This window comes from Zootoca vivipara, chromosome 8 (genome assembly GCF_963506605.1).
Source record: "Zootoca vivipara chromosome 8, rZooViv1.1, whole genome shotgun sequence".
Classification (NCBI taxonomy): domain Eukaryota; kingdom Metazoa; phylum Chordata; class Lepidosauria; order Squamata; family Lacertidae; genus Zootoca; species Zootoca vivipara.
Window position 1 is genome coordinate 876,793 of NC_083283.1, and position 16,847 is coordinate 893,639.

Consider the following 16,847-nt stretch of genomic DNA (forward strand, 5'->3'; position numbering starts at 1 on the left):
GGCAGCTTTCGCCACAGCCCAACATCTGGCGCCGCTTCGCTTGCAGGAGAAGCATGAGCTCCGCCGGTCGTCCATCCTCCTCTTTGGCCACCTGACCAAGTTCAGTGCCGGCAGCTGCGAAGAGGCTTTCTTTGAGCAGATCCTGAACGGGCTGGTCACTCTGCTGCTCCACTTGCAGGACCCAAAGCCAGAAGTCGTCAAGGTGCGCGTCTCTTCGGTCGGAGGGGCTGTGGCTGGCATTGGGGGGGGGGGGAGATTTGCTCTTGGGGCAGCTCACAGGCAGCCACCGTGTCCTCCTTGCAGGCTTGCAAGTTTGCCCTGCGCCAGTGTGGCCCCAGCATGGGCTGCGCCGTCCTTTGCGACATGTTCCAGAACCACCTTCATGAGGACCGGAGCCTCCACTATGGCGAGTTCATGAATGACGTCTGCAAACACCTGGTGAGTATGAAGCGGGGGCCGGGGTAGCTGAGACCCTGCCGGAGCAGAGCACATGGCCCCCAAGCCCTCCCTCCGAAAGAAATGTGTTTACTTTCCCTCTTTGTCCAGAGACCCCCCCCCTTCCTCCCCAGGCAACTGGCAGACACCTTTCCAAATTTTACCGAGTCTGTCTCTTTATTCTCATCTACGCCCCCCCCCCCTGTTTCTCTGCTGTACCTCTAGCTCTTAACATTTTGTAAATCACTTGGATATTTTTCTAGCGAGTGCCAAGCAATGATACTTTAAAAAAGCAGTTAAAAGGCAAGAGAAACCACCTTGGTTTATGCCAGGCCAGATCCCCACTGAAGCAGGTAGCCTCACACAGCTCAATGGCAAAGAGCAGCCTTGGGGCCCTGGCTGAAAAGGCCCCGTTGCTCGTGCCCATCTTCCGAGTCAGACACTGAGCAGAGCCTCGGATATTTGCCCTGAGAGCTCAGCCAGGTTCACGGGGGTGGGAGCCGTTCTTGAGAGGTCTTGTTTAGGGCTTTAAAGGACTCCAAAGTGGGTTGGGGAACAAATGGGGCACCCTGTGGAAGCAGAACATCCATTGGTGGTCTTGGTGATGTTGGGAGGGGTAGGGGGTGGGTGGGGAAGAGAGAAGTCTCTGCTGCTCCCTTCCTCCAGCTCTGATGGGGCCGGCGGGGGGGGGGCAGGTGGATGGACTCTCCTCCTTGGGGGGGTGTCTCCCCTCCAGTGCCAACTGCTCACCTCCGCTGGGTCTCCCCTCCCTCCCTCTTGGGCAGATGCAGTATTACCCCGACACGCTGAGTCGTCTGGTGGCCACAAACCTCTTTTACTTCAAGAGCAACTGGCCGGACATCCGGGCGGCTGCCCCCCTGTTCGTAGGTGAGGTGGGCAAGGGGCACCCTGGGCAGAGCGATTGGTTCCTGGCCACCCCTTTGTCCCCCAGCTGGGCATCAAGGGATTTGCCCCTTGTGTTGCCCGGAGCATCACCCTCTTGCCCTTCCCCCCCAGGCTTCCTTGTCCTCCATGTTGACAGAGAGCACAGCCAGCAGCTGGACCTGGATGAGCTCATTGCCGGTGAGTCTTAAGGGCTGGCGCAGGACGCTTTGCTGCCTGAGGTCTTCCCCCTCCACCCAGGTGGTTCCTGGTGCCCAAGGCCAGCTCCTGTCCCTTTGACAGCTGAGGCTGGTCCTTCCCGCTGTGTTCTCCCCCCCCCTTCTCTGCCAGTCAAAATGGAACACTGCTACTCAAGACAAGTGATGCGGTACCCTTTCAGCCTGGCTGGGGTGAGGGTGGCAGCTCCTGGGGAGGTTTTGCTAGGTTTGCCCTGTGCCCTTGCAGCTGGGCGCTGGGGTTCTGTGGCAGAGGCAGCCTGTGGAGGATGCAGGTGGCAGAGGCTGGCAGGGAAGTGTCTCCCTCTGAGGCCGCCTACAGATGTCAGCTCAGTTTCGCTCCACCTCCAAGGCAGCGTCTGCCTTGACACCCATCTCGGAAAGAGGTCGAAAATGCAGGTCACGGACCCAGCATGCGTGCTGCGCTAATGGGCCACAATGTTCTCATTTTCTTCCTGGGGACCATCACCCCCTTTATTGGTCTTTCTATACAAGGAGGTGGTTGAGACTACGAGGGTTGGGTCTGTGGGGAGGTGGGAACTGGAGAGAGCTGGAATCCTTCCTGGCAAAAACCCTGCAAAGTGCAGACAGCACCCGGCCAGGGACCACCCGGGCATTGCAGGCGAGGGCTGCCAGTCCTTTGGGTGGGACCTGAGGAGACTGGGTGGGGGGGGCACCTGGACCTCTGGCCGCACTCGGGTGTGCTGGGGCTGGAGACCCAGCAATGTGAAGTGGGGCGATCGGGCACACAGACATGCCCGGCGCAGGTCCCTCCCTGAGCAGGGATCTGCCCTGCAGCGGAGGAAGCCAGTTGGAGTAACGAACTTTCCTGGATTTTGGGGCTGTTTTTCCTTGTCAGCAGTGACCTCATCGCTTAGAGTAAGACTCGGAAAATCTCTGAGCTTTCCAGCAGAGCTTAAAAACCACTAAAAAAGGGAAAACTATCTTTCCGTTGGCTGTTGGAGTGGTCCTGAAGAGAGGCCCGTCTGTTTGCAGTAGTGGGGGGGGGGATGCAATTTGGGAGCGGGGAGGCCAGGCTCCGGATGGGGTCACCACAGCTTCCCGTATTGAGCGGGAGGCGCTCTGCCTGCCAGCGCCCCATCTCTCTCCCCCCCCCGGAAAGCTCCTGCAGCTGGCCAGTGCTGAGCCACGGGAAGCGGCTCTGCACATAAATCAGGCCGCCTCGTTCGCTCTGCAGGGACCGAGAGTCTCGGATTTGCAGTGTAAACATGCTACTGGAAAAATATTATTGTATCTCTGCTGCTTGAGAGGAACTCTTGGCGTGCGCTCCCCTTCGCAGTTGGGTCTGTGCCAGCAGGCGGAGCGGCGGAGCGCCCAGGGCCCTTCAGAGGCTCTGGTGGGGTTTGCCAGACTGCGCGCTGGCTTTTGCTCATTGCCCTCCAGGTCACAGAGTGGGGCTCTGGCTCCCAAGCAGGATGGGGCCCAGTCCAGGAGTGAGGTGGATCCAGGCTGGGGGTCTTGGGGTGGAGGAGTTTGAGGATAATAAAGGCCACTTGGGCCCAAGCTCGCGTCTTGCACAGGGGAGAGTGTTGTTTGGCTTGCTGCTCACGGGCTCTGCTTCCCCCCCCCCCAGCTCTGACTGTGCTGCTGAAGGATCCCGTGACAGCCGTGCGGGTGAAGGTGGCCGAGACCCTGGGCCGCCTCGTCAGGATTGTTTGAGGGCCTCCAAGCACCCCGTGTGGGACCCCGGCAGGACATGTAAAGGAGTGGTCTTCACCGGACAATCTTCCTTCCCGCTGCACCTCACGTCTTCCAGAGCACTCGCTGAACGCCGTCCGTGTGGGGCAGGGGAGGCCCACGACCCCAGGACTCTTCCGGCACCACGACCCCCACTTGTACAGTCCATAGTCACGTGTTCCAAGTGCACCCCTCCCCCCCCCCCGAGGGACAGGCCAGAGCTGCTCTGCATGAGCCGGCTGGTCCAGGCACCAGAGCACAGAAAAACCCTTCCCAGTGCTGCCTCTTCCACATCCCCCCCCCACGGGCTTCTTCCTCTCTCCCCCCCATCAGGTGTGGACTGTCTGCTCTTCTTAACACGGATCTGGGACTTTGGGGAGAAGCAGGGGCACTTCTCCCATCGTGCACAGAGGAACTGGCAAGACCCCCTCCCCCTCCTGCCCCTTCCAAGAGCTTCCACAGGTTCATCCATTGTTCCTCTCAGTAGAATTTGTACATAAAACCAGACAGCCTATTTTTAATAAAGTATTTGCTTCTCAGAAACGCAGTGTCAAGGCTTCCTTGGCTATTGGGGACTAGTACTTTGCATAGGATTTTGTAGAGCTGCTCTGGAGGGTAGGACTCGAACCCATGGCTTCGAGTTACCAAAAAGGAGATTCCGGCGAAAGGTCAGGAAGAACTTTCGGAGAGTAAGAGCTGTTTGACAGTGGAGCAGACTCCCTTGGGAGGTGGGGGGGCCTCTTTAAGCAGAGGTTGGATGGCGTCCTGACAGGGACGCTTCAGCTGAGATTCCTGCACTGCAGCGGGTGGGACTAGATGACCCTCAGAGCCATGCATAAGGTGTAAATAGGTATAGAAATTGAATTAATAATAATAAAAGTAGGCAGGAAGACCTTCCTTGAGGCCACCGTCAGCTCTGCCCTCTATTTTTAGGATTCCTTCCTTTCCTGGGACAAAGGAGCCCATCCACAATCGTGTATCTAAACCATTTAATCATAAAACTAGCATTGCAGGCTTCAGTCTCTGCCCAGGGCGTTTCTGCTGCCCTGGGAAAGCGAGTCAGGAGGTGCAGCCCCACCCGGGGAGGGAGGTTACGTGAAGAGCCGGACGGTGGCATCTGCGCCTGCAGAGAAGACCCAGGGCTGGCTGGGGTGGAAGACGACGTCCAGGACCCCCAGGTCATGGGTCAGCGCGTGGCCCTTCAGCACTTTCACCGGAACAATGAGCGGATTCTGAAGCAGGTCGCTGCATTGGGGGGTGGGGGGAGAAGAGTTTGATTGATTCCCTCTCACACACTGGCCCTTATGCAGGAGGGTTCCCCCCAACAATCCTTCCACTCCCCCCCCCCTACTCACTTGTAAACCATGCCATGGCAAACGATGACGCTGCCGTCGTCTGAGCCAGAGGCAAAGAGCGGGTAGTGCGGGTGGAAAGCCACGGCCCTCAGCGCTGCCTTGTGGTGCCTGCCGGGAGAGAGAAGGTCAACCTCATCCAGCCACGGCGGTGCTCCTCTGTTGCTTCACAAGCCCCAGCGGGAGAACCTCCGCGCAAGGAAAGGGATGGGGGATTTCTTTGCCTCAGGCTCTCACCCCTCCTGCTGCCAGCAAGCGTGTGTGAGGAGAGGGAGAAGCAGTAGATCTGCACAGAAGTGAGTCTACAATGGGCTAGAGGCAGGGAAGATTCAGACAACCCAAAGTTCTATAGACTGGAGATGCATCCAACTTCCACTGGGAGGCGACAGCTGGAGTGGATACAGGAGGGGGCTAAACCTGCATGCCCACCTCTGCAGCCACGGGAGGGGGGGGGCAGGAAGAGGGTGTCACCTTGCCAGTCAAGGGCAACAGCAGCAGGTCTCTGGGCGGTGGGAGTGGGAAGCCTAGAGGCCCTCCCCCAAGATCCGTCTTGGCCCTGCACCCACCCCTGGCTTCTCTGCTGACTGACCTCAGCACCCGGTAGGGCTTGGTGGACAGGTCCAGATCAAACCAGGCGAGTTTGCTGTCGTAGCTGCCGCAAATCAGGTTGTCACCTAAGGGGGGAAGGAAGCAGGGAGCCTTCAGCAAGGGCCGATCCGCCTAAGGGCGCCTAGGCGCTGCAGCGCCAGTGGGCGAGGGGAGGCATAACGCAGAGTCCTCTGGGGTAGCCGGCAGGCATCTCCCCCCTTGGAGGACCCACCACGTCCATCCTATGTGCCAAGTGGGTCTTCTCCGTGGACACCGCTGCTGCTGCTGCCCAGGCTCCGCTCACCTGCCGGATGGAGGGCCACACTGGAGACCCACTGGCAGTTGGCGTGCAGCTTCTTGGTGAGCTCCTGCTTGAGGAGGTTGTAGACACGGATGAAGCGCTGCGTGGCCACGAAGAAGAAGGGCCTCAGCGGGTGGAAGAGGACGCGCTGCACTTGGCCCTTGCTGCGCTGGAAGGGCGCCTGGCTCCAGCGCTTGCTGGCCTGGTGGATCAGCACCTGCAGGTGGCTGTTGTCCTGCACCACCGTGGCAAAGTAGTCACCTTTTGCATGCCAAGTCACCTGCTTCAGGGGCTGAGGGAGGGAGGGAGGCAAGACAAGGCTCTCTGTGTGTGTGCAGGCAAACAACATCACACACACAGTTTCTTAGATGCAACATAAATAAGGTTCCTAAGCAGAGAGGTGGCTCCCCTCCTTGCTTTGGGCTTAGCAGAGCAGGCATGAGGCTAGTGGGCAGAGAGGGTCCACGCCCCCCCAGCAAAGGCCTCCTCCCACCCTGGGCTCCAAAGCCCCCCTTCCTCTCCTCGGGTACCTTCCCATGCCGGACAATGAGCCGCACGCCCCGGCTCCTCTCCTCTCCCGTTGCCTCCTCCCAGGTGACAGGCTGTGGCCGCTCCTCCTCGGGGGGGACGTAGGCATCCAGGAGCTGGTCTGTGGCCCCATACAGCAGCTTGTCTCCAAGGCTGGGGTTCACCAGTAGCACCGACTGCTCCCTGCAAGGCAGGGAATGGAAAACAAAGGTGAGCCTGGGGGGGACGGATGGATGGACGGGACGGGACATTGTGCTTGCTGAGTCCCAGGGGTGCAGAGAAGCAACGGTCCCAGCCATGGCAGCCTGGAGCTGCCTCTGAGGTGGGTCTGCAGAAGCCACCAGGCAAAACCTGGGGTGTGGCACAAGGACACCCTCACTGGGCGGGATCAGAAGGGGCTCCTCGAGTCCCACGTCCTGGGGCTAGTTTCACAGGCTGTTCTGAAAGCTGCCAAAAGGGGGCATGCAAACATTTTAACAGAAGAAAGCAGAGGCCTGCCAGATGTGCCACAGGTTGCCCACAAGCAAGACACGACGGGAGCAGCCCTCTTCTGCTGTCCACCTGCCCAAGCCTTTTGGTGGCACAGGCTGCCTCTGCCCCTGGACCTCCCATCCAGCCACTCTGCGCAAGACGGTCCTTCCTCCGTGCAGGAACCCTGGCAGCCCTCTTTCGGAGCTGCCTAAGCGGGCGCTCAGCACATCTTGCAGCAGCAACAAACCCCAGGCAAGAAGGGGCTCTTCCTCTTTCTCCTGCGTCTCCTTGCAAGCAGCTTCATGGGGTGACCTCCCTCTCCCTCTCCGCCTGCCCTGAGTTTGAGGATCCTGGGGGTGTCTGTGCATTTGTCCTCTGACTCTCCTCTCTCAAGAGTTCACAAACTACGCTGCTACCTCCCCCACTACTTCAGAGTGGCCCCATGCAGAAGGGCCCCAGTGTCTTCCCCATGGCAGGCAACCTTCCCAGCTGCACCGTCTCCTCCTTTTGAGGAGGGGGCCAGAACCATGCTCAGCATCTCTAGCTGAGCTGCCAGGAGGTTTGCATAAAGGCCCTGCCAGGGTGACATGGGCCGTTTTGTTTGTGACCGCTTCCCTAAGGATACCAAGCATGAGCCGGCCTTTCCCTTAGGATCCCTTTTGTGCTAGTCACCCAGCCAGAAGAGCCCCGTCCGCTGATCCTTCAGAGACCCTGCTGCCTTCCCTCCTCCGCCCTGAATGATTCTCCGCCTTGGCTGCTCCCTGGGTGCCCCTGGTCCCAGAAGGGAGAGGGTACTCACACAGCAATGCCCACCAGGCAGACGGTGGGGTTGGGGTTCCAAGCCAAGCTCTTCACTGCGCCTTCCACTGGGAGGGTCTTCACACACCGTGCCGTGCAGACCTCCCAGAACTTCACCGTCCCGTCATCGGAACCTGCACAAGCCCAGGCAAGGGTGAGAGTGGGCAGAGGGCTGCCTGCCTCTTCCCAGAGGGTAAGGGGCCCCTGCTCCCCTACCCACCGAGAAGCGGCTTGTGCTCCCGGTGCCCGTCCAGAGCCGCTGCTTACCTGAGGCCAGCCACTGTCCACTGGGGGAGACGCTGAGGCAGCGCACCAGGCTGGTGTGGCCACGATAGACCTGGCGAGAGAAAGAGGGGAGTGAAGCCGGAGCGGAAAGTGGAGCAGGCAAGGCTGGAATGACGGCCCAGAGACTTCTCACACTGCGCTCTCACTGCCCACTCCATTGAATAGGGCTCGGGGGGGAGCGCAGTCCTAGACCCCTGGCTGCCTCTTCCCTCATTTACAGTTAGGACTTGCCCTTCTATACCCTGCTCCCACCCACAGTGTAAAAGCTGGAGAGGGAAGCAGTGGGGGCGCTGCCTCCCCTTGGTGGGGTCCCTCGAAAGACTTACCAAGGCCTGCACGGTGGGGAACGGCTGCAGATCCCGCGGCTTGGGCAGTTTGGGGATCAAATCCTCAGGATCCACATTGACCTAGGAGAGAAGGAAGCTGTGAGCAAGCAGCATGCAAAGGGCTCCCACCTTCCATGGGGCCCTCTGCTCCAGGAAGGCCACTTACCGTAAGGGGAGAGGCCAGACTCCTTTGTGCAGGCTCCCAGCAGGGCATATCCCTGTAAGGAGAGGTCGGCCTCTGGAAGCCAGACTGACCTTTGCAGTCTCAAACCCTCCCCCTCTCCTGCACACCAGCATCTCCAGTCCTGCCCCTTAACTGCCTTGTGTACCAGTACATTTTATGGATGTGTTGTCTATGGAACTACAGGTGTGTTTAATGGTTTGATGGAACTGTTCAGCTGCGGGTTTTAATTTGGTGTGGATTTAGTACTTGCCAGCTGCTTAGAAGCCATTTGGGCAGGTGAGTGGCATATTCCAAGGGCACCCCCCAGTGGGCCTTGGTCCCAGTCAACCTGCATTCCTGGCCGCCCCCACAGTGGCAGAGACCTGCACCTTCTACCTACCCGCATCTTCCTCTGGCGTGGGCAGAGGTATAGGTCCAGGCAGCGCTCAAAGCGCTCGTGGATGAAGCGGGGGTAGGCAGGCACCCGGCGCAGACAGTCATGCCGGCGGGGAACAAAGCTCAGCTTGCGCTCCGAAGGCTCCTGTTGCTCCCAGGCCAGCTTCTGCAGGAAGAGGGAGAGAAAGAGACCGAGGTCACCTGGAAGTAGAAAAGCGGGTGGGACCCCAGGAGACCCTCTGCCTGTTCTGCCTCCCCACCTGACTCTCTTTCCCTGATCCAGACACACCCGCCCCGGCCACCCCCAGCCTGCTCCACCTCCTGCTGGCTCACCTCTTCCTCAGTGGGGAGGTACTCTGGCGGAGGGTTGTACGACTCCTCATGGCCGGGCAGAGGGAGCTTGGGAGCGGGAACGTGCATCTTGTGCCGCCCCAGGATGGAGTTGGGATCTTCTTGAGCCCAAAGGTCGTAGAAAACCGGCGTGTCCTCCTTGGGCTTCCGAGGCTTGATCCAGCCCATCTTGATGGCGTGGACCAACCTGGAGACCTGCAAAGGGGGACCTGCTCAGCAAGGAAGCAGCTCCTGGACAAGGCCTTTGGAGCCAGGAGAGAGAGCTGCCTTGGGAAGAGGCTGCCTTCCTTGTGCTCAAGGTTCCCCTTGGCAAGGGCCTGAGCTGATGCCTCTCTCTTCCTCAAGTGGGGCCACAGCATCGCCTCCTTCCGAGGAACCTGCTTTTTAACACTCACAATTTGATTTCCTTGTTTTCCTGTGTTCCAGGCATTAAACTTTCTTCTTGATCAGGTACATTTAAGCTTTCCTAACTGCCTAGATGTTGCTTTCTCTGCAGGGGCAGATAGTGCTGGCAAGCCCTCCAGGGCCCCTTGCTGGACCCAGAATTGCCCCAGGAACGTTTAGGACCAGGTGCCTCCACCTGCCTGGGGAGCAGAGGTCAGGCTTTGCACTGAGTGGATGTCTCTTCTGACCAGGCTTGACCAGCAACATCTTGGTGTGCAGCAGCAGCTGCTGTAGCCAGTTCTGTGCCCTGGCTTCCGTGCCCAGAGCCAAATGCTCACTGTAGCCAGGAGTAAGAGGTGGCTCAAGGCATTTCCAGCATGGGGGTCCTCAGGGGCAGGGCTGCCCCCGGGGTATACTGATTGGGGGGGGGTCCTTCTCTCCACCAGGGTGGGCCCTCTAGTTGGGGAGGAGCATATGGGGATTAATGAGAGCACCTCAAGAGATCTGGGTAGGACTCCAGCCTGGCTTGGAGATCCAGGCCTCATAATGCCTGAATCTTCTGCCCCCCCCCGCCCCCGCGCTTGATGGGAGACGCCTGGCCCAGACCCCTCCCCTCCCTCCCTCCCCTGCTTACCTTCTCCTTCTCAATGAGGGAGGGGATGAAGCTCCGCTTGTCGGCTGGGCGGTTTGTCACAGGATGGATCATCACTTGGCTGCTGAAGAAGTCGATGGCGGGCTGCAAGAGAGACGGGGCTTAGGAGGGCGGAGCTGAAGAGTGGCGGGGGGAGAGGAGGAGCCTCATTGCCATTGGGAGGCAGGCCTTTCCTTACCTCGTAGGGGTTGAAATTTACATCCCCAAACTGGCCCCTCTGGAGACGGTGCACCAGATCCACCTGCTCGTCAGACAGCTTGACGTCCACTCCGGTCATCTTGTCCTGGACAGTCCGCCTGGGGTGGGGTGAAAGGGGAGGGTGAAAGGTGTGTGTTGGGGGGGCGCAGACAGGCTGCCCACCCTGCCGACCAGCCCTTGCTGGGCACAGGTGGCAGAACTATAAGGGCCTGAGTTGTTGGTAGGACCCAAGTCTCAGGCTAGCCCTGCGCTGGGCACACTTGGTCAGTCTCAGCCCTGTCTGTAATGACACTGGCTGACTTTCTGGTGGGATAATGCTGCGCATGAAGCACTTGGGATGCGCAGAGGACATGGCTGGACTGCTTGGTGTTTCCCCCTCCCTGGTCTATCCTCTGCCAGCTCAGAGCCCCTCACCAGTAGTCAGGGCTCTCCATCTTCTCCAAAAACTTGTCCAGCTCATCCTTGGTGCGGATGGGCCTGTAGATCTTCTTCCCATCCAAGTCATAGCCAATGTGGGGGAAGTCCTGGTACCACTCCATGGGGATGTTGCCCACTGTGTTGCGGATGTCCTGGAGGAGGAAGAGGGCGAGGGATAAGAGCAAAAGCCAGCTCTGGAGGCCTGAAGGCACCTGCTCAGGTTCAGGGGAAATTCTGGGGGGCATTCTGCCGACGTGGGGATTCAGGGCACAGTCAGACAATGGCTGCGCTCCTTTATCTCAGGTCAGGGACAGAGGGTGGCGCTAGGGAAGGAGTTGTCGTTGCGGCACTCCTTGGTGTGTGGAGTGCCGCAGGGTGCAGTCCTTTCCCTGATGTTTTTCAATATCTTTATGCGTCCCCATGCCCAGATTGTCCAGAGTTTGGGGCTGGGTTGTCATCAATATGCATTTTTCCATCTCTGCCATATTAAGCACTTGGTCCCTTACTGACGGTCACCTCCAGGCTTGATTACTGTAAATCGCTCTACACGGAGTTGCCCTTGAAGCTGACCCAGAAACTCCAGCGGGTGCAGAATGCTGCAGCGAGGCTCCTTACGGGGTCCTTGCCGCGGGATCACATTCATCCAATGCTTTAGCAGCTGCACTGACTCCCGGTGGAGTACAGGGTCGGGTTTAAGGTGCTGGTTTTGACCTTTGAAGTCCTATGTGGCCTAGGACCCTCGTACCTACGGGACCGCCTCTCCTGGTATGCCGCGCAGAGGAACTTAAGGTCCATAAATAACAACACTTTGAAGGTCCCAAGCCTCAAGGAGGTTAGATTGGTTTCAACTAGGGCCAGGGCCTTTTCAGCCCTGGCCCCGACGTGGTGGAACGCTCTGTCACAAGAGACTAGGGCCCTGTGGGATTTGACATCTTTCCGCAGGGCCTGCAAGATGGAGCTGTTCCACCTGGCCTTCGGCTTAAGACTCCTCTGACCCCTTATACGGGATTTGGTATACAAATTTTTCCTTGGCTTTTTTGCTGGCCCATGTAGGACCAGCATGGATAGCTGGCTCGGGTGAATATCTGATGTTTCCTCTCTTTATGGTCTGGATTTATGGGCTACTACTAAAATGAAGCTGCATTTTAAGCTGTAGCCCTGGCCAGGGAGGGTGGGGTATAAATAAAATCATCATCATCATCATCTCTCACGCACACACATCCCACAATGGCATGTCCAAACCTGCTCCCCTCCCTCACCCATGAATGGGCTCTTGCAGGATGTCCAAGGGAAACCAAGACTGCTCAGCACCACCCCTGGCTTGGCCTCAAATCCTGACTGCACCCCCAAACCAGGCAGGGTGGATGCAGAGGCACACAGAGAACCACAATGCCTGCTGGCAGCCTCTCCCTACCCACCCACTGATCCACCCTGCTGGTTTGCAGCTGGCGCCATCTGGTAGGGGCAGCTTCATAAGGGAGCCAGGTGTGCCAGAATGATGAGGAGCAGCAGCCACCACAGGTGAAGAGGGGGCAGGGCGATGGGTTGGCCTAGCCTGTATCACAGACTTGGAGGGATGCTTCTGAAGACCTTCTCAGGGTACCATGAAAATGCCACCAGATGCAACCGGCTTCTCTCCTCCCTCCTGACAGCGTGCAGGAAGGCGGCCCTGCTTTGTATGCAGAAGTTCCCAGATGCGATCCCTCCCTCTCCAGTGAACAGGACCAAGGAGCAGGGCTGGGAAAGACCTCTTTGCAGCTGAAGAGGCTGCCTGTTGGAGAAGACAGCATGGGCCTAAGTGGGCTGCCCTGGCACAAGGCAGCCTCCAAGCCAGCCGGGGCAAGTGGAACAAGGCCAGCAGGGAGGCCTCCCGCCAGGGGGCAAAGCATCCTCTTCTGGCTCCTCATCTGCCTCTCTTTCCAGCATGGCCACGCCTCGGTTCCTCTGCCGGGGTGTGTGTGGGGAGGTGGGAGGCCGGCATCTGGCAAATCCCGAAACAGGGCTGGGTGGGTTACGCTCAGCTGCTGCCTCTAATGGCTCCATGATTGGAACCACGGCCAGGGCGCCACCACCGAGCGCGGCAAGCGGCTCATTAAAGGCAGAGCTGGGGATTTATGAGCGCCCTTCAGAAACTTGTTAAAAGAAAGAGGGGGTGGGGGTGGTCAGCAGCCGCGCGCAGAGGAGGGAGCCTCACACTTTCCAGCACTCGTAGGGCTGGCAGCCCCCAGCCCTCGGCTCGGCCAGCTCCGCATCTGCTGGGACTCCATCTTTGCTGGGTGGGCCTCCGGCTTGGAAAGCAGAACTCAGTCTACACCCCCCCCATGGTGGCAAAACCACCATCACCACTGTGAGCGTGTGCAAGTGTAGCATCTTGACTTGCCAAAGGACACTGCTGGAAACACATCTGGAGAAGCACGTCAAGGCAGAGCATGTGTCCAAGAATGCAATGTGCCCAAGGTTTGGTTTCAGGCACAGGCGCTTACAGAGACCTAAAGCTCTTTCCCCCAGAGAGGTGGGAGGTGCCACAGCCGTTCATTCATGGGCTCCTCAGCTCCATCCAGAACATTTCACCCAAGTGGAACCCAAAAGGCCACTGCAAACCACACAAGTTTGGAGACCTAACTGAATTTACCATTTTGGCATGCTCTGGAAAGACAGAGCAGGAAGCAGGAGAAGCACCTCATGTGGCTTTGGGTGTGAGATTGAAGGGCACCCCAGGGAGCACCCCTCCAACCCATCCTCTTCTGCGGGGAATGGGGGTGGCACATGTGGTGTCAACAGAAACCCCTTCCCAGAGGGGGTGGGGGTGGAGATAAATAGATCGATCTCCTTGTTTGACTTCTTACAGCCATTGCTATCTCTCTCTCCCTCCCACCTCCTCCCTCTTACTCAAGGGCAGAGAGCACAAGAGAAAGAGAAGGGGGACCCCTCCTCCCAAATACAGGCTGTCTGGGAGAGAGGTGTGAATGCGACCTCTGGCCTTGCATGCTCAAAGGCTGCACCATCTGGTTCCCATAAGCGCACACACAGGAAGCAACAAGTGGCTGGGGTGACAGTGGTGGAAGTGGGTGGTGGTGGAAGTTAAGGTCCCTGGAAGAGAGAGAGAGAGAGAGAAGATAGCACCACCCCCAAACTCCCCTGGTCTATCCACTCAGCACCCCTGGTCTCCCTTTCTAGGGTCCTGCCAGGAATTTTCCAGCCGGGACAGCTTGGCTGAGCCTGGGGAAGAGGAGGAGGAGGATGCCAGCTCAAAGGACGTCCAACTGACTCCCTTCCAAGGCATTCCCTCGGCATGACCAGGCTGCACGTGCAAAGAGCAGTGCAGAGCCCCTCAGTGCGCCAGGGAGAAGTGTCCCAGCAGCACTCCTTGCAAGGAAGAAACAGTTCATCAGTCCCGATGCCACCCCCTGCATTCCTCCTTGGCTAGCAGGCTGCCAGGTACATATTTTCTGCCTACCAGTTGCCTTTGGCGTGGAATCACTGGAAAGCCCCCCCCCCCAAAAGAAGGTTCCAAGCACCCACACCAAGGGGGAAATAATTGGCCAGAGCAGAATCCTGCTCTGGTGTCAACTTCAGGTCTCAGCTCCCTCTTATTTATGTTTTGGTAAAAGCAAGCTTCGGTCCCCCGTGGCTTTGCCAAGTGCTGTGTGCCTGAAGGGCTTCAAGCTTCTCTTGCAAAGTCCTCAGAAACACAGTGGTGGGTTGAGCAGAATCCTGGTGCAGAATTTTGAGCCTTTTGAACTGGGGAAGAGGTCCAGCTGGCCTGCCAGGAGAGGGCTGAGAGGGGCTGGGGTGCCTGGTGAATCTGCTGCTGTTGCCACCACAAAGGTCAGGGCAAGACAATCAACGCCCTCTTCCTTGCGGGTGCCTTGCTTGGATTTCAAGCGCCAGCCAAGGCAGAGGTCAGCAGCCAAGAGCTGCTCCAGGGGAGAGTTTTCCCTCCTCTGTGGAAGCTGCCAGTAGCCCTCCATCCATCCATCCCCTCCCTCCCGCCTCCCGTGTAGTTAACACATCAGCCTGTGCGCTTACTCACAAAGGAGGCTGCAGCCCTCTACTCCCCCCCCCCCACAATAGTCTTCCCCGCCTCCACAAGGAGCTGCCGTCACTCAGCCACACGTCTGGAAGTTGCTCTTGGAACAGCCCAGGCATTCCTCAGTGTGCATTCCTGGCAAGGGAAAGGATTCTTTTCCCAGTAGCACTTTCTTGAAAATAGCTGGTCCACGTGGAGGAAGGGGGGAGAAAAGAGGGACAGGGGGAAAGGCAGGAGAGTGGAAGGATGCAGAGCGGGTGGGGGGGTGGAGAGGGAAGAGGACGGGGTGCCCCCCTCCACACACCGGACTGCTCAGATCTCTCCCCTCCTTTATGGAGACCCAGTGTTTCTTCATCTTCTTAGGAAGGAAGTGGGAGTGTGAATGGATGGCAAGAAGGGCAACCTGGCCACTAGGCTCCACCCCCCCCCCAAACAACCACCACAGGCAGCTACCCTGCGCTCTGCATCCCCATGAAAGGGGTGATCTGGGAGAAGGTGGGTTGGGAAGAGCCTTGCTGCTCTCAGGCGGAAGAGGAGGAATATCAAACCTGGTTATTCCAGACTACTCCTGCTGGCCACCCACTTATGAAAAAGGCTATTTTTTATGTGCTAAGTTGGTTATCCTCTTGGCTGTGTAAACAGAAGCAAAATATGGATGGGGAGGGAGGCCAAATCCTGGGGGTGTCTAGCCGGCGAGGCAAGGGAGAAAAGTCAGCCTGGCATCCTAGTCTCTTGTTGCGCATTTATCCCCCACCCCCAAATCTCCTGGCTTCTGAGCTTCTGCAGAGAAACAGCCAGGAGGCGCCCAATTGTTCTGCACCTCAGTGAAGGCTTTACTCTGCCTCCACTCATTTGGGAGAAAAACTATTGGGTATGTAGCTGAGTGGCATAAATCCTTGGTATCTCCAGAGGGCAGGTGCTGGCAAAGGCCTTTTGCTGAAAGAGACATGGGAGAACTGCTGCCAGTCAGAACCAGGCAATATTGGGCTATATATGGACCAAATAGCCCGGCTCATTCCAAGGCACCATCTGTATGCGTAAGCGCACAGGAGAGAAAGCTCAGGGTGGGGCCACATAGGCAAAAAGAAGGAGTGGTGGGTGCCCTTACAGTATGGAGCCCCTCCCTTTAAGCAGGTGCTCCTTGCCTCAGCTTAGGGCAGACTTTCCCAAACTTGGGTCTCCGGCTGTTTTTGGACTACAATTCACATCATCCTTAGCTGTCAGGACCAGTGGTCAGGGACGATGGGAGCTGTAGTCCAAAAACACCCAGAGACCCAAGTTTGGGAAAGCCTGGCTTAGGGTATCAGGCATTAGGAGTGTGGTTGGAGGAGATAAATGAATGACGCCCTCGTAAGGTGGAAAGGCAAGTGCTGCCGGGCAAGGAAGAAGAGGAGAGGGAGCTGCCTCTTCTGCCTGCTGCTTCTCCAGAGCAGACCTGATGGAAGCAGGAGGGCTACTCCTTCCTGCTGTGCTCCATTAGCAGCAGGATCGATTTGGTTCTGCTTGGTGGGAAGTGACTGGGGAAAGGAGACCAGAGCGCTCTTTGTTCCTCACTTCTCTCCAGGAATGACTAATATCCAAACTGGCTCCACTTCATCCCCAAGTGGGCTTTCTTCCGAGGGGGAGGGAAAGCCCGTTGCCAGGGGGTCTAGCGTGGCTCCGCTTCATCTTCCACCTCTGCTCCAGCATTTGCTCTCTTGGGCTTGTGGTGGCTTCTGAGCAACCAAATGGAGACGTTTGTTCCCTCCCCCAATCCAACACCCCATCCTTTCAAAGCAAGAGAGCAGTCACCATGCACTTCACACCCCATCGTTTCAAAGAATACCCTGTGCAAGGCTAGACACCTCCAAGTTACTCTAGTCTGAGCGCACGATAGCAGCGGAAGAATTTTTATGGACAAAGACCTCTGTGGTCTCCACCCCACAAGCACATCTGCCAGGCTGGGAGTCTGGGGTCCTGGAGGCAGCAACAGGTGAAGCCCACTCAGGGCTCCCCCTTCTCCCCACAGCCTCCGGCCACCGGCTGACAACCCCTCCCTCCTCCATCCCAAACGGAAAAAGAAGGAATGCTCAGGTAGGCGTGAAACTGCTGCAAGCAGAGCAAGAGGGGAAGGAGGGGCTTGTCTGACAGACCACTCACTGGTGCTATAAAATGCTCTCTGGCTCCTGCCACACTCCAAAAGCAGCTTTAAGCGCATGCAAGCATACACACACGTGTGCAAAGAGGAGACACCAGCTGTGCAGTGTGTGACCACGGAGCTTAACTCCTTCTCAGTCAGGAGAGCCAGCCAGAGAAAGTGGATGAGCACCACTGGCAAGGCGTCAGGGGAAAGGAGTTGCTGGGAGCTGCCTGTCCA

The 16,847-nt window shown here is 58.0% G+C and overlaps 2 protein-coding genes across 5 annotated transcripts in view; one reads left to right on the top strand and one right to left on the bottom strand.

Annotated features, from left to right (window-relative positions):
* The window catches only part of MROH1 (maestro heat like repeat family member 1), a 47,130-nt gene extending 43,039 nt beyond the window's left edge, over window positions 1-4,091 (top strand). For all 4 annotated transcript variants that reach the window (XM_035124606.2, XM_035124605.2, XM_035124609.2 and 1 more), the window contains 5 exons: window positions 47-202; window positions 304-438; window positions 1,221-1,323; window positions 1,453-1,518; window positions 3,148-4,091. In XM_035124606.2, coding sequence (XP_034980497.1) covers window positions 47-202; window positions 304-438; window positions 1,221-1,323; window positions 1,453-1,518; window positions 3,148-3,233 — 546 coding nt within the window. In that variant the 3' untranslated portion in view covers window positions 3,234-4,091. The remainder of the gene's footprint in view (window positions 1-46; window positions 203-303; window positions 439-1,220; window positions 1,324-1,452; window positions 1,519-3,147) is intronic.
* Window positions 4,092-4,228: 137 nt separating this feature from the next.
* The window catches only part of BOP1 (BOP1 ribosomal biogenesis factor), a 72,395-nt gene continuing 59,776 nt past the window's right edge, over window positions 4,229-16,847 (bottom strand). Inside the window, exons 4-16 of the mRNA XM_035124614.2 lie at window positions 10,459-10,613; window positions 10,025-10,142; window positions 9,829-9,930; window positions 8,793-9,005; window positions 8,464-8,625; window positions 7,901-7,981; window positions 7,557-7,626; window positions 7,291-7,423; window positions 6,023-6,203; window positions 5,496-5,784; window positions 5,193-5,277; window positions 4,607-4,714; window positions 4,229-4,496 (exon numbers count right to left, since the gene is read on the bottom strand). Coding sequence (XP_034980505.2) covers window positions 4,343-4,496; window positions 4,607-4,714; window positions 5,193-5,277; window positions 5,496-5,784; window positions 6,023-6,203; window positions 7,291-7,423; window positions 7,557-7,626; window positions 7,901-7,981; window positions 8,464-8,625; window positions 8,793-9,005; window positions 9,829-9,930; window positions 10,025-10,142; window positions 10,459-10,613 — 1,851 coding nt within the window. The 3' untranslated portion in view covers window positions 4,229-4,342. The remainder of the gene's footprint in view (window positions 4,497-4,606; window positions 4,715-5,192; window positions 5,278-5,495; window positions 5,785-6,022; window positions 6,204-7,290; window positions 7,424-7,556; window positions 7,627-7,900; window positions 7,982-8,463; window positions 8,626-8,792; window positions 9,006-9,828; window positions 9,931-10,024; window positions 10,143-10,458; window positions 10,614-16,847) is intronic.